This window comes from Acomys minous, assembly GCF_964271855.1.
Source record: "Acomys minous genome assembly, chromosome: 2".
Taxonomy (NCBI): Eukaryota; Metazoa; Chordata; class Mammalia; order Rodentia; family Muridae; genus Acomys; species Acomys minous.
Window position 1 is genome coordinate 15,911,078 of NC_140484.1, and position 22,122 is coordinate 15,933,199.

Sequence of the window (22,122 nt, forward strand, 5' to 3'; positions counted from 1 at the left end):
TTATTTATATTAACTATGAACTTATAACTATACTGAAGCTACTAAAAACTTCAAGCAATTAATATTTAGGTGATAAGATGGCTCAGTGGTTAGGAGCACTGTCTGCTCTCCCAGAGGTCCTGAGTTCAATTGCCAGCACCGAGGTGGTAGCTCACAACCATCTACACTAAGGTCTAATGCTCTTTCCTGACATGCAGATAGAGCACTCATATACATAAAATAAATAAAATCTCTCAAAAAACAGGTTTACCTTCTATGAAGTTTACTTTTATGAATCCCTTCTGCTAGATCATCTAACCTCCCTATAGCTCTATTTGTGTGCTATTGTCCTAAAGAATAAAAACAGTATAAACACTATAAACTACAGTATTTTTTAATGTTAAGAAGAACAGATAGATGGTTTAATGTTTACCACATTTTCATTAAAACAGCTCATTTTTCAATTCTGAACGTATAATCAAAGTTTGGAGGCTCTCTTCACCTCTAAAACAACTCATCAAAACAAACAAACAAACAAATAAAAAACACTGGCAATATGCATACCTTGTTTGGAAGCTGGCTTGAAGAAATCTATGATTGATTGTTTCCTGAAAATAAAAGCACAACTAATATGGCATCATAAAACCAAGTATTAAAACTTCAGTATTTTAGATTAAGTGGTGAATGTTAGATTAATATAATAGATTTCACTGTCTGACTTAACTAATCAAATCTGATAATAGCAATCATACTGAGACTTATGAAAGCTAGAGCAATAAAATGGCAAAACTGAAGTGTGACTCCAGGCAACTGGTAAGTGCGGTTTAGTTTGGGAATGCTTATATCTACAAGCTAGGGTAGATTCTGGGGAGAAACATCTGATTCCATTTGTTATCTCTGGTGACTGGTAAAAAATATCAAACAGAAACTTGATAAATAATGGAGATCATAAACATTATCACACTTTACAACAGAAGTAGAATGGCAGATGGGAGAATGAACAATTAGGTTGATCTGAGGAGGTAACTGAAAAAGAATGTATAAGGCAACCAGAAAGCATCATTTAAGACTCTTACACTAATCTCTTTGTTTCATAAGATGTAAACTACATAAACAGCAAGAAGTAGAATGTGACACAACTTGTGTATCAAATTTTTTTTTTAAATCTAAGATTCCCTAAGATTATCAAGGATCAGTGGCACACACCTTTAATTCCAGCACTCAGGAGATAGAGGCAGGTGTATCTCTGTGTGATTTAGACCAGACTGGTCTATGGAGTGAATTCTAGGTCAGTCAGGGATATACAGTGAGACCACATAGATACACACACACACACACACACACACACACACACACACACACACACCCCTCCCAAAACCCTACAAAAACAAACAAAAGGTTCAAGGGGCTAAAGAGATGGCTCCATGGTTAAGAGTACCTGCTGTTCATGCAAAGAAACCAGGGTTCCCAGCACCCACAGGACTATTCACAAGTGTCTAACTCCAGTTCAAGGGTATGTGATGCCCTCTTCTGGTCTCCTTAGGCACCAGGCACATACATGGTGCAGTTATACATGCAGCCAAAACACTCATACACATAAAATAACAGTAAGTAAAGTATATTTTTTAAAAGGTAATTTTACAAAAGGAGTATACTACCTGAGTAAAATGGGATTTAAAAAAAGGACATGACATTTAACAAGTAAAAAAAACAAAACTCTAGCTTTAATAATTTTTATGCGTTACTGTGCCCTACATGGGCAATGATTATCACCAGAACCTATACTCTGATTTGTTCATGCATGTTGTCAGCTACAAAAGGGGCTGATGCATGTAGAAAAAATTCAGTAAGTAATTTTTTCTGAAATGCATCCATTTCGTTGAAAGAGAGGAAGCTGTAGGCTACTGGCGCCTCTAATCACTTCTCCTCTCATGCTGCAGCAATCAGTGAAAAGCCTCAACAATCCAAATCCAAGGCTGGTTTCCTTTTCTGTCCTGTACATTGTACCGGTCACATTAGAAGAGCAATGTGCGTCTTTACTGGTGTACCCAGACTCCACAGGTATGCTCAGAGAACCTAAATGGTTATAGAGAATACATGCATTTGTTTACAGAAAGCAAATTATGTTAGGTAAATTAACTCCACCAAAGTAAAGGGAAGAAATTCTAGAGGCTGCAAGAGAAGACAATCGACGCACTATTATTGCAGTGGTGAGGTGCAAAAGAACCCAGAAGCAGCAAGTTCAAATCAAGATATCCTAACATCGTTTTACTAAATGTAACACCATTTCTCTTCCCTATAGTACTAAACCTAATTCTTCTCAATACATCAGCGAGAGAGAAAGAGAGAGAAAAACGTGGCTGTGGGTAAGCCATGCAACCATAAGTGGAACTTTCTGGAGGTAAAAATAACGGTTTCCTAAGATGAAACACAGAGAAATGTCCCTTACTTATCTATACCTGGTTAAAAAAAATCACAACAGCTTCACAAACCTTTATCCGAACATTCTGGGGCCCAATGTGTTACAATTCTTAATTTATTAGAATTTGGAAAGGAAATATTTTAATGTATTATCTACGGCCCCCAGAAGGGTCTGGTGCTACAATCTACAGTCAAAATACTAATATTTCTCCAGGAGAGCTTATGAATACTCACACTCAGTGGAATAAGGCCGTTCACAACATTTGATTAGCTCTGGTCAGCCTGGCCAAGTTGCCAAGTAAGCTGTAGTAGAAAACTTAATGAAAACGTTTGCTTTTCATAGCTTTCTGGCTTTCAGAATTAAGATAAAGGATTGTGAGTCTGAATCCCAATATTAAGGCATAGATTAAAATAAAAAAGACAGTACCAAGTTCGTAGATAATTTAAACATGTTTTATTGTTTGAAGATGTCATTTGATGAAATTCTCCATTACATAGCTCCCAGAAAAATCTTAAAAAAAAAAAGAAAGAAAAGAAAAAAAAGAACGAAAGAAAGAAAAAGAAGAAGAAAAAAAGGAAAAGGTCTCTTGATGAGGCAGAAAGTTACTCAATGAGAGAATAGGTGCATTCCAAAAATGTTTTCAGTGTGAATGGTCGCGTACACTGTACTACTATAAAGTAATTCGTGGGTTTTCCTTATCATATCTTACATAATTTCACTCACAGTGTAGAAACCATCAGGATCAGAACGATCTAAATAGACGCACCGAGTAGGGAGGGTCCCAGGTCAAGCTCTCGAAAAGGATAAAAATAATCTTCTACCTAAGGCGGGCTCTCCGTACCCACCGAGGTCGGTGGTCACTAGCCCAAAAGCAACACCCCAACTACAGAAAAGGAGACTCCAACTCCCAGAAGCCCCCGCGCAGAGGCGGGGCGAGGGCTTGCAGGCCCCAGAACATCAAGGCCTGAGCTCGCTGAGGATGGCGGGAACTGAAAAGCAGCGGTCCGCAGTCCTCCCTTGTACCCATGCCCCCGCGACCCGGCCCCTTCTCAAGCCCTCTGCACGGTACCTTTCCCCAGGACTCTCTGTTCTCTTTCCCGCTGCAGCAGGGGCGGTACTACCGGGTCTCAGATGGCAGCGCGGGGGCGACGACCCTGGGGCTGGGGATGAGGGGAAACCTGGCCTAGCGGGCATGCAGCGCCTTGTCATGTCGGCGCCGCTGGCGACGGCGGCATGAGCTGTGGCTGGAGAAGCTGGGTGCGTGGTTGCCGTCTTGCTGCTGGGACTCGGGGAGGCTGTCGGTGCAGAGGTGGGCGGCACCCCCTACTCTCTTCATGGCGGTTCTCTCTTCGGAAGTGACTCCGGTGTGAGCGGGAAGGAACCTGAAGACCGTCAGGGGGCGGGCCTTACTTGAGGTGCCGCGTCGTGATTGGCTCATCTGAGGGTCACTCTAGTGGTGGCCCAACTGGAAGCTTTGGCTTGTAAGGAGAAGGCGGGTTTCTGGAGGGGGGAGGGGAGGGGAGAATGAAAACTGCCCTCCCCAGACCCGTCACGTGCGCCCAGGACGCGCGCCTCCGCGTCGGGGCCGCGTCGGCCTTGGCGGGTGCGTGGGAGTGGGAAAGAGGCGGCTGTGGCGGGTGCTACGACAGCTGGCGACGCCCGGCCTGATCTAGTGCTGGGAGTGAGGCTTGCAGAAGTAAACCCGAGCTGGCAGCTGTCTACAGTGAGGATGGCCAACACTTGTCACCATTGTGCTACAGAAGTGCCCAGCTGCCCTTGTATTACATGGTCACTTTAGCATCGTAGGCCAGAATGCCATAATGCTGTCTCCATTTCCTCAGTAACCTTCTGTGTCCAATGTGATTTGACCATTGTTGAGGGATCTTCTATACTGTGATACAGTTTTTCCCTTTTTTTGGGGGGGGGGGACGACGCATGGAGGTAAGGGGTGGGGAGGGTGGGGGACGACACCCAACCTTTGAATTAGACTTTTTTTTTCTAAATTCTGTAAAAGCGTTTTGTCTGTCATGGGCTTCCCATGAAGTCCCTGCAAATAAAATTTTTTTTTTGCAGATTTTTGGGACACCAGTCCTCATTTGTGAAATGCTTGTGCTTTGAAGGCTGTTAGGCTGCAGTGTTCTTCGCAAACTGAGAGACTGGCCAGATAGAGTATTTAGGCACCTCACTTTCCATGTGCATACACTGGGTATATCACTCACTTCTCTGGGTAATTTTACGCAAAACAAAAACAAAAACAAAAAACAAACAAAAACACCCAGCAATGTAAATGAGTTTCGATTCTCTCGTGTAATTGGTACAAACACATGAATCCCTTTCCTTTGTTCTTCAGACACACTCCTGCAGTGACCGGCCAGCTGCTGTTAGGAAGGTCTGTAATCCTAGCCCTTGGGAGACTGAGGTAGAAGGGTCGAGAAATTAAGGCCATGGCTGTGGTTATAGTTCAGGGCGCAAATGCTCACTTGACCCAGGACCACATGGTCGAAGGAGAACTGATTCCACCCAGCGAGGTATCCTATGACTTCTGTCAGTATATACACACATGACATAAGTGTAGTAAAAGACATGTATTTTTTAGAGAGAGAAATAGATATTGAGTTCAGCCTTGACAATATAGAAAAATCCTGGGTCAAAAGAACTAAAATAAAATCTTCAAGAGACTGAAAAAAATATTTTGCAATGATTGTTAATAAACAAAATGTTAATCTCAAAGATGTCCAGGCTTTAATTAAGAGGAATGTTCCCTCAGTTGGATAGAGCAAATTCCTAAATGACACATACAAAAAATTGAACAGGTCTCCCAAATTTATTGTACTGAGATTGAATTGCTTCGTTGCTAAGCGCCCTAGACTGACCTGAAATTCACCTCTTTTCTTTTCCTCGGTAGCTCTCAAGAGGAAGAATTAATGAGAATAAAGTGACCAATAGGCTGGCAAAGTAGAAGGTAAAGAGTAAACACAGGTCTTGTCCAGAACACATAGCTATATACCATGTCTTAATGATATAAGAAAAGAAATACCAAAGTCAAGGGCACTTTTTCTGCTTCTTGTAACTGAGAATTTACTGTACTGCTTCTATGTATTGTTCCTTATACTTAAAAAGAACACAGTGGGTGCTGAAAATATGTTGAGTGACGACATATATTTGTTTATGCCTTTTAGTGTGCATTGTTTCCTGTCCCTTCCTTGATTTAGTACTTTCTGTTGGATATTTCTGCTCTAGGATCCCTGCTTCTGTAACAGAGCACGTGTACAAAACTTTTAATCCCGTTCATTCTATTGCATACAAATAAATAAGCATATAAAAATATGTCCATACAAAGCAATAAGAATATGTTCTGCATGATCAATTAGCTAGTTTTCTTGGATTATAGTATTTTAATCGTCCAGGTTCCGAAGTATCACTTTACAGCCTCTGCTCATGCTGCCAAACAGCAGTTCTCACGTTTTCTTAATCTGATCAGCAGATTATGGAGTTAAGTGAGGCAAGAAATCCCTTGATCAATAAATGGAGATGGAGTCATAATGAAAGCACAATTTTAAAAATCTCTTCTTAACTGGGAAGTAGTTACCTAAATCCTCAATAAACATCAAGGCTTCTCATTGTTTAAGCTGAACAGGAAAAAGATACAGATTTGGGTTGCAGGATAGGATGCACTCTGTCGGGAGCTGCTTCTTTGAAGTGCATAACAGAAGCAAGCCAGAGCACTTATGACCTTGGCTTGAAAACTCTCACACAGCCCGAAGGACCTGACAAGATATGTGTGTTGGCTAACTTCTTAGATAAGGAAGTTTTTTTTTTTATTGTTACCAGGTGTGGATGTGAGCTTGATGTACTCCTTCAGCCTTGAGATGAAAAAGGTCTAAGCATATAGATAACTAAAGTAATTGGCAGCTTTTGTTTCTGGTCCAAGAATCTTCTGGTTCACACGGATGAATACTGTATAAAAGCTCTGAGAGAAATAAACTCGGGGCTACAGTATTTACTGTTAGTCCTCCCGAACACTTGTCTTTTTTCCTTATCTCCTTTGCTATATCCTTTCTATCTTTTCCTATGTCTTTCTATTTTCTCGGCCTCTCGTCCCATGTCCAGGTACTGGTCGATATTGTCCAGAGCGGGCTCTGGCAGCAGTCAACATACTAACAGATGGCTGGGGCCAAGACTCCTCTCATTCAAAGAGAAGTAAACCTTTGCTGTGTGCTTGTACTCGTGTTCTCACTGTAAATGTGCACATATACACTATGCACAGACACAGATACTCTAACCTCAGGGCTTCTCCCATCTCTTTGAGATACTGAGGCTGGAATTCTGGGTCTCATGCATATGAGGCAAGCACACTGCCACTAAGCTATTCCCAGTTTTGTGAGAGCTTTTTTTTTTTTTTTCCCTCTCCTTTACTTTCTAGTGGACTGGAAATAGATGGCCAGGAAACCAGTAAAAGCTACCAAAAGAGCTCTTGTGTGTGCTCTGAGGGGGTGACAAGATAGGAGAGAAAGACTGAGGTGAGGTCGGGGAGGGGGCAGGTTATGATGATGAACAATGTCAGCAAGACTTGGTGAGAGAGCTAGAACAGATCCCCAGGAGTATTAGAAAAAGGAAAGCTGGATTGTCAAAGGCTAGTTTGCTAAGACTTCTGAGCATGGGAAAAAGAAAGCAAAGGCCCAGGACCTGGAGTGTGTGGGTATTCTGTGTACATATATATCTATGCTCCATTTGCCAGGCCAGAAGACAGCACCAGATCCCCTAGACGCTTGGTAGCCACCATGTGGGTGCTGGGAATTGAACTCTGGGTTCCCTGAATTACTTAGTCATGTGTCTAGCCCTGTTCACCCAGTGTCTTGAGCCCACTAAGCCCACTCTGATGTGAAGGGATGGGAGAGATAGTAAGGGAAACACTGTTACATGGACAGTGGGCCAAGTTTGCCAGGAAAGGCGAGCTCACGGGTGGGGAGTCCTGAAAGGAGTGACCATATAAAGGATGCCAGAGATCGCAAGCAGTCACAGAGACTTGCTAAACATTTTGGGCAAATGATCTCACATAGCATCTTAGCACACTCAGGCATTAGGAGAATAAGGAGACTATCAGTACATAACAAAGCCTCGCTGAAAAGCTGGAACCGTGGAAAGCAACTTCTGGCTTCTACAAGAATGGCATGTTTTTGTGTTGAGATTGCTATAGTTAACTCCAAGGGTCTCGGAGGTTACCTACCCTAGGGCAGGCCAAGAGACGAAGACCCATGTGCTGGGGAGTGGATGGGGTAGCCGTGTGTAGAGGGTGGTCTGAGAGTTGGGATAAGGAACAGACTCAGAGAAACAGGAAATAATTAACTTGAAAGCTTAACAGAGAAAACAGAGATCACATGAGGGTCTCAAGTAGGGAAGGTGAGCTTACCATGGCTCAAGACTAAAAAAAAAAAACAAAAACAACTAAAAAACTGCCTTTGCAAACATGTTGAATTCAGCAGGGCTGAGCAAATGCTTGGGAAAAGTACCAGTTTAGCTTCAGGGGCTGCCCGGGAGACACCAAATTTAATATAACACCACAACCTGAGGAGTGAGTAGATACAACTGCAAAAAGTGCAGCTAAGAACACCTACTTCACGGCATCTCACCGTGGAATGTTTCAAAACGCAGACGCCGAGGCGCAGAGCATATTTGTGATTTTGATGTATCTACCAGTGTCCTGTTCTACTGCTTAGCTGCTTTATTCTTTGTCTTCTCGGCTAGGGAATCAAATCAGGAGCCTGGCCCATGCCATCCAGCTACATCCCTGACCTCTGCTGTTTTGAGACAGGGCCTCACTGGATAGCTCAGCCTTGAAGTCAGTAGCCAGCCCATCCTCTCCACAGCCCTCCTGCCTCTACCTCCTAAGACCTAGGATTCTAAGTGTGTCATCACAGCTGTTCTGACTTTAAACATGTAACATACAACACACACACACACACACATACAAATGGCTTTTTTTCTTTCTGTAATATATACCTATGTTTGTGTGCATACATACAGGAGGGAGGAGAAGACAGTGAGGTCCAAGTTGTAGTTTACTTATCTACCTAGAAATGTAAACAAGGTTTGGGAGTTATTGGCTTGAGAGGCTCTGGCCTGCAGGCAGGCATTTCTCACACATGGCTAGAGAGCCGTTAGGGGGTTTTGAAGCTGAGTAATGATAAGCCACAGACAACATTAAAACAATAATGACTGCCCGGGGACCGGGGCATAGAGAATGTGGGTGCAGTGCACATGCTATGTGAGCTCAGAACGGATTTGAGTTATAGATTGTCTTTCCTGGAGCAGTGAATGCTAACTTGTTGACAGGGAGAAATCGCTGTACATTTCACTGACTGTAGTAGGTGACCCCGATTCTGTGTTTTCTGTTTGTTTGTTTTGTTGTTAGTATGTCCTTTCTTTCCTGTCCTAGAACAGCTTCTGGATAGAGGGAAAGCTGATGGAAGCTCTGGTGGGTCCTCAGTAATCTAGTAACTGCATGAAAGCTATGGGTGAGAAGGGAGAGTGACAGGCAGAAAGAGGTTTTATATCCCCTGTTCGAACTGTCCTTTGTGCAGAACTTGATTCCCCTGGAGCTGTAGAGAGCCTTTTTGGGGTAATAATTTGATTCCGGACTTTTGCATTGCTCTTGCCAGAATTTAACACACTGACTGTGGTGTTGTGATGTGTGTGTGTGTGTGTGTGTGTGTGTGTATTTGTTTTCTGTATACGAGTTATTTTGCCTGTATGTATATCTGTACCACAAATATTCAGAGGCCAGAAGAGGGTACTAAATCCCCTGGAATTGCAATTACAATGGTGGTGAGCTACCATGTGGGTGCTAGGACTTATGATCACAGAGGGTGGGGGTTATAGGCCTATATTATTATATCAAGCACCAAATAATGTCTCTTCTTAAAAAGACATGTGACAATACTTTAAGTGCAAAGGATTCCATACAAACTTCAAGATTTTGATTTGAGTAGCATAATCAAGGTTCTCACACTTAACCCTCCGGGGACTAAATAGGTAATGAAGACATTTTTAGTAGCTGACCAGCTGCCTTTAATCCCAGCACTGGGGAGGCAGAGGTAGAGATTTGTGAGTTCAAGGCCAGCCTGCTCTACATAGTTCCAGGACAGCCAGAGCAACACAGTGAAACCCTGTCCCAAAAAAGTATTTTGTTTAAGTAAATAAATAAAAGAAGTTACAAGAAAATCAAATCAGACCCACTTTCCAACCTCCCACAGAGACAGGGAGTCACAGAACACTTCTTCACACTAGCAATGTCCACACCAAGCACTCACTGGACCTGTTGTAGATCAGGCCCTGTTCTACACAGTCTGGATTCTGACCCATTTAGTCAGCACATTCCTATAAATTAGAAAAGGTGGCCTTGTCCACTGTCCATGTCAGCTCTGTGATAAGTGGTACCTGGTACTGAGCCTCGGTGTGGAAGAGGTGGACAGGGAGCACATTCCTGACTAAATGGGGGCATGTGGATCTGTTGCCTTTCCTCTCAACACCAAACCCTGGGGACCGTGAGATTTGACATGTGTGCTGTCAAAGTGGGCAGTCAGCAGTGGTCTCGCATACTCCCCACTGCTTGCTTATTTCTATAGAACTAGGAGATCCTGTTTACCCTCCTTCACTGGTTAGCCCAGTGCTGAGAGGAATGCCCAGAGAGTAGGCAAGATTCCTACCCAAGAATTTCTTTTTTAAGACAAGGTCTGGTGTATCCCAGTCTGGCCTAGAACTCCTCATGTAGCCAAAGGTGGCCTTGAACTCTGGATTCTCTGTCCTCCATTTATGGAGTGCCAGGAATAGAAGCATGCGTCCCCATACTCGGTCGTGCTTGGGATCCAATCCAGGGTTTTCTGTGTGCTAGGCAAGCATTCTACTGTCCTCATTCCTCAAGAGAAAGAACCAGATGTACCAATACATATGGTCATCTACAAGGACCAATGACCAATATCCATCAAAACCAAAATGTACCTGTTCCCTGACCCACTTTACAGATAGACTGGAGCATTCATAAAGATAAGTGCATAAAGGCATTCCTTGCCACCTTATCAGTAGCAAAACACTGAAATAATGATAGAGCCACCAAGCACACTACCAGGTAGTCAGTTATACACAGGCTACGTTGTGGTTAACACGTGCATGACTGCCTGCCCTTCCTTTCTCACCCTTAGCCATACTGTGTTACCAGTTGGCAAGTCTTGCTGATTGTGCGCCTCAATATCTCTGTTGATCCCTCTTGTTTTTTTTTTTTCAAATGTAAAACATACAGATACATACAGAACACAATGTAAGCACACATCCACTAGTTTGCATTCCCAACTTTTGTTGTTTTTCAAGACTGGGCTTCTCTTTATAGCCCTGGCTGCCTGGCTGTCCTGGAACTCGTTCTGTAGACCAGGCTGGCCTCAAACTCACAGCAATCCACCTGCCTTTGCCTCCTGAGTACTGGGATTAAAGGCGTGTGCCACCACTGCCTGGCACATCCTCAACTCTTAATCTTTTATCTAGTTACTTTTTTTCTGGTCTTTTTGTTTGTTTGCTTTTAAACTGCCACCCCTTTTGATCCCCTTCTTTTCCACTGTTGTGGCTTTGAAGTCAACTGACAGTCTCTGTCTCATGCATACTTAGCCCACGAGAATATATAGGCTTACTTTCTGTGCATCTTAAAAAGTATGCACATGTACATTTTAATTATGCGTGAATAGCCTGCAGTTTTATTTGCCCGTGAGAAACCACGTGGCTGTGGGCATATCTGCTCGCATGCCTTTGTGTCTGTGTACAAGGGCCTCTATGGGTTGTATATTCAGAAGGGAAGTTACTGGACTATGGGGGAGCTGCGTTACCAAGTTTACTGCGTGCTTCCAAATTGCTTTCCATAAATGGCTGAACTAATTTACTGTCCCCCAGTGACATATCAGAGCATCACTTTCTTAGCTCAGACTCCAGTGCCTCACTGTTTTATTTTACATCAACCTTAATTATTTGGTTTAATATCTATTTATATATTTGGGGGACAACTTGAATATCTTTTGTCAATTGCATATTTCTATATTTTCCCATATTCCTTTAAGTGATTTATAATTTTATTTGCTTTAGAAGAATCCATATTTTGAATACTGAAAGATCCTTTCCGTCTCTTAGCTGCACCCTGACAGAAATCGGTCGGCCAGTCCTCAGTCTCTTGTAACAGCTTCCACTCTGGGCTCCCTGACTCCCACTTTGCTATGCTTTAATCCACTTTCCACATCGAAGCCTCCACTATCTCTAATAAGCCACCCTGACCACGCCATTCCTAAATCATCACATACAAGGAAACAAAATGGAACATCACAGAAGACATGGCCCTCCCTGCCCCCCTGCCGACTTTAAAGATCTGCCATCCCAGAGATGACACTGTCTGATCTCTCGATATCTTCTGTATAGACGTCATCCCTCCTGGTGCTCCCTGGACAGAGCCAGTCACAGGAATGGTGTTGAACATCTTTGAGCATGTCAGCCTCACTGCTGCCTCTGGGATTTTGTATGAGCCATTTGTGGTGCAACTTGTCCTATCCCTAAAGAGACCTGGTTGCTCATTGCTCAGGCCTTATGAGCACTGGGTTCACTGTGCTGTGTGTGACCTTACAGTGAAATGCTTTCTCTAGATTAAAAGCTTCGGGGCTCCGACTGATCAGCTCAAGAGGCAGAACAGCAGGGTGTCAAGGAGTGTTTACTGAACAAGTCTATCTGGGTTTGGGTCGTCTTTCTTACTGTTAGGGAAGTTACTTAACCTCTCCATGCCCCAGAGTTCTCATTTGTGAAATGGACTTAGCAGTAGTGCCAGTCTCATTGGCTGGTATTAATTAAGTTAATCCATATAAAGAACTTGTAACAGTGCCTGGCAGCATCTAGTAAGTGCTCAATAAATCTTCATTCTGATGATCACTGTTATTAACCAGTTACTAATAGCTATCATTTATTTATATCATTATGGATGACACTTGGCAGGAAGATGTACCCAAGGCAGAAGCTGTGCTGGTCTAGGCAGCACCTGGACATCCCCAGATGACGGTCCAGAAGTCACCCAATAGTCATTCCTGGCTGGGGTCCCCAACAGTGATGCTTTTCTTTCTTGCCTATGTCCCTTGACCCTGCTTCCCAGGCACTCAGCATCCTGCCAGAAATAGCTAGAGGCCCAGAAAACCACTGTGTTGAAGGAGCCTGGGAGCGTTCTTTGCATTTGGAAAACCCTGGCCAGCTACTCTGGGCTGCCCCTACCCCTGTCTTCTCAATCCCACTCACCAAGTCGGCCTTCACCCTTGAAGTAGTCTTCAAGGCTGAGCTCCCAAGAGGTGGCAAGCTCCAGGCATCTGGGACCAAATTCCTCCGGAATCTAGTTTCCTGTGTCGGAGGCTTACATGGTCCTTCCCATAGTATTCTCTTTTGGAACTCTTCCAAACACGAAATGTTTACTTTGTGTTCTTATGACCCGGGCAGAAAGCAGCCTTCTGAGCAGCCAGAAGCAGAGGAATTAGCTTGATTTTTGTGTGGTAGAGCAGAGCCAAGAAGTTCCTCGCCTGACTCTAGAGGCCCTGGCTGCTGGTTTCCATCACAGTGAAACACTTAGACACGGACAGGTGTGAAGTCAAGAGGTCAGGCTGGGGGAATTCTGAACTTCTCTGGTTCAGCAGAGCAAATGGGCAAACAACAGGTGTCCACAGATATACCAACCCATGGGACACTTGTACCCACAGCTCACTTGGAGACTGAATTCTCATGAAATCCATCCCTTCTTTGTGACAACCTCCCCCACCCTGTCACATGCTGCTTATTCCACAGGTTTCCAGAAATTCTGCATTCTGAGGACTTTACCTATGCCAGCCTAGGTTAGCTCAGGATTGGCCGCCTTCAGGACTGGAAATTCTGACATGTTTAGGCTGTATGTTGGTCATAGGACACTACAGCTGTCTGCTTGCACAGTAATTATGAGGGACTTGGTGGCCTGAGCACTTGGTTAGGGACGACAGAACTGGCAGGAAGACATAGGCCCGTTGAATGGGGATACCAAATCTAGGGTGCTCAGTCACTAATGTTTCTCTGAAAATATGGCACTTTCGGGCCTGACAAGCGAGCATATTATGGGATGAAGAACTAATCTGCCCTCCTCAATATTGGAGGTGGAAATTGGGTTGGTGAACTCTGTAAAATAGGCATTTCCCTTACTCTTGCCTAAGGTGGACAGGAGCCAGAGCCAGGGCCTACTACATAAATCACACCTCACGGGTCTTGTGATGCCCACTTACATAATGGAATGGTGGCAAAGAGCACTTAAAACTGAAATGTTCATAATACATTGATCATAATCAAAGATATTTCTTGGTCAGGATGCACAAGGAAGATTCAAAAGAACAAACAAACAAACAAGCTCAATACTAATAGAATGCAAGTGGCTAGGTGGGCTGTCGCTACTTACGGTGAAGGGTTTTATGTGTTGTGTACAAATCTTAATTATTTTAAAATGGACAAACTTGTCATTACATTTGTAACCTTGTACAGAGGATTTTTCACTATGTGCCTAGCTTGGCGTCCATTCAGCTAAAATTGAAAAGAAAAAAAAAAGGTGCATGAAGAGTTAAAATCAGAAGTTAAACAAAGTCTGTGTAGAGGTGACTATTTTATATTACATGGCCCAGTCCTGTATTTAGTTCTATCCCCTTTTTGAAACTATTTATAAAACTAGTTGAAGACGGCTGTATTTTTTTTGTTGTTGAACTATTTAGTAGAATTTGTGCCTTTTTTGTCTGTATGTGAATAAATGCTGTACATTTTGCAATACAAAAAACAAACAAACAACAAACAAAAACCCCCTGAAATGTCCCCTGTGTTGATCACCCGGCAGGAGAGCTTAGGGGCAGAAGGTTGCTCTTTAGTGAGGCTTAAAAGCAGACAACCTCAAAGGGCAAATGGCAGCCACCAAAGGGAAGGAAGCAGGTTGAATACCTGGGTTAGGAGGAGGTTTCATGTGTGGCAGAAAGCCGCCTGTACAGTATTGTTCACAACCGCCAACTGAAACTTATTCAAATGTCCATCAGAGGACAATTACTAAGTACCTCACAGAACAACTTTATCCTGGAATACTATACAACCATTAAAAACACCAGAGAAGATACAAATGTATGGATACAAAGAAGATACGTTGAGATAAAGGGAAAAAGCAGAGTATGCATATAGTGAAATTTCCTCTATGTTGTGTGTTTTCTTTTTACGATCAGGCATGTAATATTAACTAGCATATTCTTGTGTGTACATAACATCTACTAGGAATTACAGTTGTTCCTTGGCCGACGGTGGTGTTACAGCCTGCTAAACTCATGGGAAATTGAAAACATTAAAGTGGAAAATGCACTTCATGCATCACAGTCTGGTAACTGGGTTCACTGTGGAATGCTGCTTGTGTCTCCCAGCCGACGAGGAGCTGCAGCCTGCAAGCCCCTGCCCAGCACCTGCCAGAGAGTATTATGTAGCGTATTGCTAGGCCAGGAAAAGCTCAAAACCCCAATGCGCACCGAATGTGTCGCTTTGACATTGTCATAAAGTCTAAAGCCATTAAGGGGAGCGATCGTAAGTCAGGGGCTGTTTGCACATAACACAGTTGACAGCACCTCCACCTTGCCCTCCAGGATTGGATTGGAAGGGTAAAGTCAGAGAACTGTCACTTTCTTTTATATACTTGCCTTTAAAAAAAATGTGTATGGTTATTATGTCTGCGTGCGTGTCTGTGTGCCACGCGGGTGCCTAGTGCCCGAGGAACCCAGAAGAAGATGTTAGAGCTTCTGGAACTGGCTGTAAGCCAATCATGTGAGAACAGGGAATCAAACCTAGTAGGGCTAGAAGAACAGCAAGTGCTCTTAACCACTGAGCAATCTCTTCAGACCCTTGAATTGACAATTGTAAACAACATTTTTACTGTCTAAGAACTTCTGTTTTAAAAAGACTTTGATGGTTTCAGCAAGATGAACTTCCGGATGTCCAATATCGTGGGTCATCCGTATCAGTGGATGCCATTGTGTGAAGCTGGGACTGGAGAGATGGCCCTAGGGTTAAGAGCACAGGCTGCTCTCCCCGGCACCCACACGCTGGCTCATAACCAGCTGGAACTCCAATTTCAGGGGTGCCAGAACCCACCCTGGTCTCTTTGAGCATCAGGCATGCACACAGTACACATACTTACATGAAGGCAAAACACCCATACACATCGGATAAAGATAAATAAAAATTTAAACTATATCAAGATTGAAAATATTTGAAAGAAAAAAAGAAACCTTTGTTCTGAATGTGTGCAGACTTCGTCATCTTCCAAACTCTATTACAACCAATTATATAGAATTTACATTGTACTAGGTATTACAAAATATCTAGACATGACCTAAAGTGTTACGTACAAATAATACAAGAGACTCGAACAATTTTGGATTTGGATCTCTGAGGGGATCCTGAGATACCATTCAACTTGAAAGGTTTCCTCTCCTTTCTTCTTTTCTTACTCTTTCCCTCTTACCCTTTCCCTGTTTTGTCTGTCTGTCCTTCCGTCTGTTCTTCCATCTGCCCATCCATCTATCCATCCATCCATCCATCTTCTGTCTGTCTGTCTATCTATCGATCACCTATCCCCTCTGTCTATCTATCTATCTATCTATCTATCTATCTATCTATCTATCTATCGATCACCTATCCCCTCTGTCTGTCTGTCTATCTATCTATCTATCTATCTATCTATCTATCTATCTATCTAACTATCTATCACCCATCTCCTCTCTCTCTTCAGTGGTGAGGATGGAACCCGGGGCCTCACACATGCTAGGTAGACGAAAGCTCTACCTCTGAGCTACATCCCCAGCCTGAGATGTTAACCATAGCTAGGAATTTGTTGGACTTTCGTCTTCTGATTTCTTCCTTCACTGAGGATGGTAGACAAAAATCGCAGCATTAACCTACATTCTTTTCAAGCTCAAGTAGAATATTTGAGAAAAAACAACAACACAGCAAGGATTGGGGAGCGCCCAATAGGATGAGAGCATGTAAAGGGTGCCCTGTCTATTCTGCAGTGTAATGGATTTAGTAGCTAAGCGAAAGTATCACATGAAGTAAGAGTTAAATAATGAGCATACAATACCTTTTTAACAGAGGTAACAAAGGAAAACTTTTACTCATGAATTTTCTTCCGTTCCTCCTTTTTAAAAAAACCTTTGCTTCTAATTATGATGGCAGAACCTATTACTCCTGTGTTGAAATACCTCTGAATAAATGATCAAGTTAATTTACGTCTCACCTCTTTCTCTGAAGGATCGAAGGCAGTTCTGCTGCTTGTGAATGCAGTCCAGATCTGAAGACACCCTCCTCTTCGGTGGTTGTAAGGCTTGCTTACTAAGGCACGGAAGAGTCCTCCAGGCCCTACTGCACGGCCTCAGCCTCTGACATCCGAAGAATCCTGTTTTTCTCTGGAGAGGGGTCCACACCTGCCAGGCACAATAATGCTTAGATATTGACAGGAACAGATGTCCAAGATATCTGATGTGTTTGGGGGGGTAGAAACCCAAACCCAAAACCCACAAGCCCCAGCCAACCCCAGGGTAACGTATATTGCATGCGTTGGTAGATTATCCACTTTGCATACACTTTAGGCACCAAGAAAGGCGGGAGGAGCCACAGCTTTTGCCGTTACTTACTTGTGATGCTGGAAAAGCACCCAGGCCTTGCACTGGATAGACAGTGCAGAGGGGACACAACAACCATTTTGAGAGAATGCATTTCCTAAGAGAACACTAAGATCACAATCAGAGAAAAGGAAAAACTTGGATATTTTGCTTGTTTATGGTTTAGCATTCTAAAAAAAGACTTATCCCTTTTTATGTTTATGGGTGTTTTGCCTGCATGTATGTCTGTGTACCATACATACGCGGTGGCAGTGGTGGCCAGGAGAGTATGTCATATCGCCTGGGACTGGAGTTGCTGAGCCTCCGTGTGAGTGCTGGGAACTAAACCCAGGTCTTCTGGAAGAGCAATAAGTACTCTTAGCCTCAGAGCCATCTCTCCAGCCCAGTCCAGCATTTTTAATGTATACACATGTGAGGTGAGGGTACACAGTTAACTACACACCTTTAACCCCAGAACTTAGGAGGCAGAAGCAGGGGATACTGTGAGTTCGGGGCCAGCTTGGTTTACAAAGCGAAGCCAGGACAGGCAGGGTTACACAGAGAAACCCTGTCTCAAAAAACCAAAAAAAAAAAAAAAAAAAAAAAAAAAAAAAGGGGGGGGGGAAGAAAAAAGAAAAACAATCCCTCCGGATTTTTTTCTTGTGCAGTTCAGTACTTTATATAAATGCCACAAGAGGCTAGATTAAATGTAAAATTTGGATATAATCAATGAAATATATTTAACAGAGTTTTACGAACAAACGAACAGCTGTGTCTAGGGGCCAGAAAGATGGCTCAGCAGGTTAAAGCGTTTGCCTCCAAAACCTGATGCCCTGCGTTCAGTCTCTGGAACCCATGTAAAATGATGCTAGGGCGAGAGAGGTGCCAGAGACAGGAACATTGGCTGGAATCTCAGGTCGCCTAAAGTACACTGCGCAGTAGCAAAACTGAGAGACCCTGCCTCAACAAGGTGGAAGGCACAGACCCACCCACGAGAGCTGTTCTCTGCCTTCTGTGAACATTCCGTGGCACGTGTATCCCCCAACCCCAAACACAGAGTGCCATGATTAAATCTGAGGTAGCAGCCAGGCAGTGTAGTACTTGGCTCTAATCCCAGCACTCTTGAAGTGGAGGCAAGTAAGTTAGGAGTTCAGGGCCAGCCTTGACTACATCTTAAGTATGAGGTTAGCCTGCACTATACGAAACTCTCTGTCTCAGAAACACAACAGGGACTGGGGAGATGAATCACAGCCATCTGTAACTGCAGTTGCAAGTGATTCAACATCGTCGTTTTGCCTCTGTGGGCACTGCATGCATGTAGTCTATACATACACATGCCGGCAAAACACACACACACACACACACACACACACACACACACACACACAGAGAGAGAGAGAGAGAGAGAGAGAGAGAGAGAGAGAGAGAGAGAATGAGAATCTATATACCAAGTTCCAAGCCAGCTAGAGCTACATATGAGAGACTATCTCAGAAAAGAAACCAGGCTACACAAGAACAATAAATAAATTAACAATAAACACTTGGAGGTAAGATAGTCTTTCTATGGCCAAGGATGCTCACCAGTTTTGTGCCTGAAAATTAAGACCCTGGGGTGAGGTGGCCCCTAGCAGTGAGGAGACTACAGTTTGCAGGGTGGCAGGGCTATCCATTGGAGGGAGGGATTTTAACCAGCTGAGATGCTTCTCTGGGTAGGACATTCCTCAGAGTCTGGGACTTCCTGGGGGAAAGGCTGCTGGGGCCAACTGGATTTCCTGGGATTAAGCTAATAACCCCTGGCTCAGAGACACAGATTGCTGTCTGCTTTTTTTTTTTTTCCTGTGCTATCCCAAGACAAAACCTGCAGTAAAGGAGAAGCCTAGAAGAACTGAACTCCCTTGAAGTAATGGATGTTCCCCAAGGCCACCCAAGGAGAAAGTGGAGAGGAGCATGGGATTCCAGGACCAGAGAGGGGTAGTGCCCACTGAGGCTGGACTTGCAAGCACCATGGTGGGAAGAAGAAGAACCAGATCCCAGGACCAAACCTTGTATCGCCTGGAAAGTTCCTGACTCTGTGGCTTCCTTGTTTGTGTTCTTCACATTTTCCAACTGTTTCCATGGTGATTAGCAGTAAATCAGTTACGGTAAAACAGTAAAAGCTGAGAGATAAAAGTGTATCTTTAGAGGCAGGCAGGGTACAGGGAGCTAAAGAGGCCTGCAAGGTCAGTCCTTCATGATGACAAAGCAGGCTGGTCCCAGAGTCTTTAGAAATGGGGGTGTCTGTCCTGACAGCGAGCTTGGGCCTAAGATGGCTGGGGGAGGAGCAGTGTGCTTGGCTTTTGTAAAATGTCCATTTTTATTTTATTTGTCCCTATATTGTATTTAGTTCATACCAAATTGCAGATAATAAGTTTCCCTCTATTTGCTTTTATATTTCTAGCTGAATCAAAGAATGGAACTATGTCTCCCTATATCCCAAAGTGCCTGTTATAAACAAGTTATAAGGGACTAGGCTGGTGTCAGAGGCTCAGGATAGTTTATTTCCTCCTTTTTCGTTTTCTTTTTCATTTCTTTTCTTTTCTTTCTTTCTTTCTTTCTTTTTTTTTTTTTTGAGACAGGGTTTCTCTGTGTAGCCTTGACTGTCCTGGACTCACTTTGTAGACCAGGCTAGCCTCAAAGTCACACCAATCGGCCTGCCTCTGCCTCCTAGGTGCTGGGATTAAAGGCATGTGCCACCACCACCCAGCTTATTTCCTTCTTTTTTAATTGAAAATATTTCTATATAAGACAGGTAAGTCTGGGCAGTGGTGGCACACACCTTTAATCCCAGCACTTGAGAGGCAGAGGCCACCTTAGTCTACAGAGCAAGTTTCAGGACAGCCAAAGCTACATAAACTGTCTCAAAAAGACAAAAACCAAAGCCAAACCAATACAACCTGCCCCCCCCCCCACAAAGCCCCAAAACCCAGGTAGAGTGTTTCAAGTCTTTTATTCCAGCACTGCAGAGGCAGAGGCAGGCAGGTTTCTGTGAGTTAGGGGCTAGCCTGGTCTATATAGCCAGTTCCAGACCAGCAAGGACTGTATAATGATACCTTGTCTAAAAATTAAAAAAAAAGTATATGCATGTGTAAACCATAGCTATGCCCTTCTTGTTTAACTTTCCTCTCAGCTCCTCATCAAATTAATATAATTATGTGCAAATAGCATATACACACAAATGCAATTTTTATCAATATATGTTTTACAAAAATAAGATTCCATGTTTCTATTTTTCTTTTCTTTTTTCCCACTGAACAGTACCCCTTGGAAATTCACCAAGAAGACTTCTGAAGGACTATCTCATTTTTCTCAATGGCTGACCAACAGATATGCAGCTAGCTGGGTGAAATATGTCCAAAAGATGGGTATGTTGGAGCCCGGTACTCTAGAATTGATTGCTCACATCTAGTCTCAACCTGTTCTGTTTTGTTTCTTCAGTGACATTAACTACTGACTTGAAATTGGGCACAATGGGAAGATTTACACCATAGAAATCTCTAGAAGCTAAAAATGGTGCTTTGGGGGTCAGAGAGGTGGCTCAGCAGCTAAGACCTCACACTACTTTTCCAGAGGAGTCAAGTTCAGTTCCCAGCATCCACGTGGCAGCTCACAACCATCTGTAACTCCAGTTCCGGGGGCTCTGACACCCACTTCTGGCCACTTCGGGTACTGCATGTACATAGTGAACAAACATATGTGAGCACATATGCAAAACCCTGGTATGTACATATACAAACATATACTTGCATACCAGTGTTTTCATTTCTTGGCACCTAATAGTGGGACTGATGGATCAAAAGCATGCATAATTTTCAATTTCTAAAGCTGTTTACAAAGGGTTGTAGAAGTGTGTATTTCTACCGTGAGTATGGAAGCGGTTTGTCCTTCATTCTGGCAGTGGATACCGCCCTGGTTTAATTCTTGTGGTCTGAAATGGGTGAAATAATATCTCATTTGGATTTGCATCATCTTGAGTATTAACGGTTATGAGCGGCTCCTCCTGGGCATGTGGATCATTCCAATGCTCTTTCGTGACGTACTTCTTACCGTTTGTGCTGGGTCATGTGCCTTTTGTCTTCTTATAACACCTCCTTTGTTATTGTTTTCAATTACCCATCTCTCCTGTACAAGTCCGTCATTTGTGTACTTAAAAAATATTTCATTTTACTTTATGTGTCATGGGTGTTTTGCCTGTATGTTTGTCTGTCTAGCGCCCACAGATGAAGATGTCAGATCTCCTGGAAGTGGAATTGCATATGGTTGTGAGCCACCATGTGAATGCTGGGAATCAAACCCTGGTCCTTTGGAAGAGCAGCCAGGACTCTCTCCAGCGCCTTGTCTATTATTTTTATTTTTATTTTGCCATATAAAACTTTAAAAAAATGTTACAAGGTAAAATATGTCTATTTTTTTTTTATAGCTTCTGGGTTTCCAGCCTTGGTTTATAAAGTGCCCTCCCATCTCTGTATTGAGCTTGTAGCTTCCTAAATTTTCAAGATTGTTATTGTCTTATTTTTTTCACACTTGTCTTTAATCTATACAGAGTTCATATGTGTAAGTAGTATAAAATAGGAATCCAGTTTTATTTTCTTCCAGATGGAAGTTGACTTGGCACCATTTATTAAATAATCCATTCTTTTTCATGGAATTGAAATACCAACTTTGTCGTGTAGTAAATTCTCTTATGTATGCTTGCTCTATTTCTGGGCTCTCTCTTTTACTCCACAAATCCATTTATCTATTCCCATGCCAATACCAAATTGATTTAATTACAGAGGTTTTATAGTTCAGTCTGATATCTGGAAGACAAGTCTCACTCTTTATTTCTCTTTTTCACACTTTTATTTGCCTTTCTCAAGCATTTATTCTACTATGTAACTTTGAAATCATTTAATTCATTTTCCCTTCCAAATAAAACCCTTCTTGTTATCCAATTAAAATCACATCAAATGTACACATTAATTCTGGTTAAATTGATTTTTCTAT

The 22,122-nt window shown here is 43.0% G+C and overlaps 1 protein-coding gene and 1 long non-coding RNA gene across 3 annotated transcripts in view; one reads left to right on the forward strand and one right to left on the reverse strand.

Annotated features, from left to right (window-relative positions):
- Positions 1-4,277, reverse strand: part of SLF2 (SMC5-SMC6 complex localization factor 2) — a 54,568-nt gene extending 50,291 nt beyond the window's left edge. For both annotated transcript variants that reach the window (XM_084772594.1, XM_084772593.1), the window contains exons 1-2: positions 3,471-4,277; positions 544-587 (exon numbers count right to left, since the gene is read on the reverse strand). In XM_084772594.1, the coding sequence (XP_084628720.1) occupies positions 544-587; positions 3,471-3,610 (184 nt within the window). In that variant the 5' untranslated portion in view covers positions 3,611-4,277. The remainder of the gene's footprint in view (positions 1-543; positions 588-3,470) is intronic.
- Positions 1,325-21,795, forward strand: LOC311592323. The gene is made up of 4 exons (XR_014777381.1): positions 1,325-3,466; positions 16,751-17,037; positions 18,952-19,217; positions 20,395-21,795. It is a non-coding gene; the product is annotated as an uncharacterized lncRNA (long non-coding RNA).
- Positions 21,796-22,122: the final 327 nt, after the last annotated feature.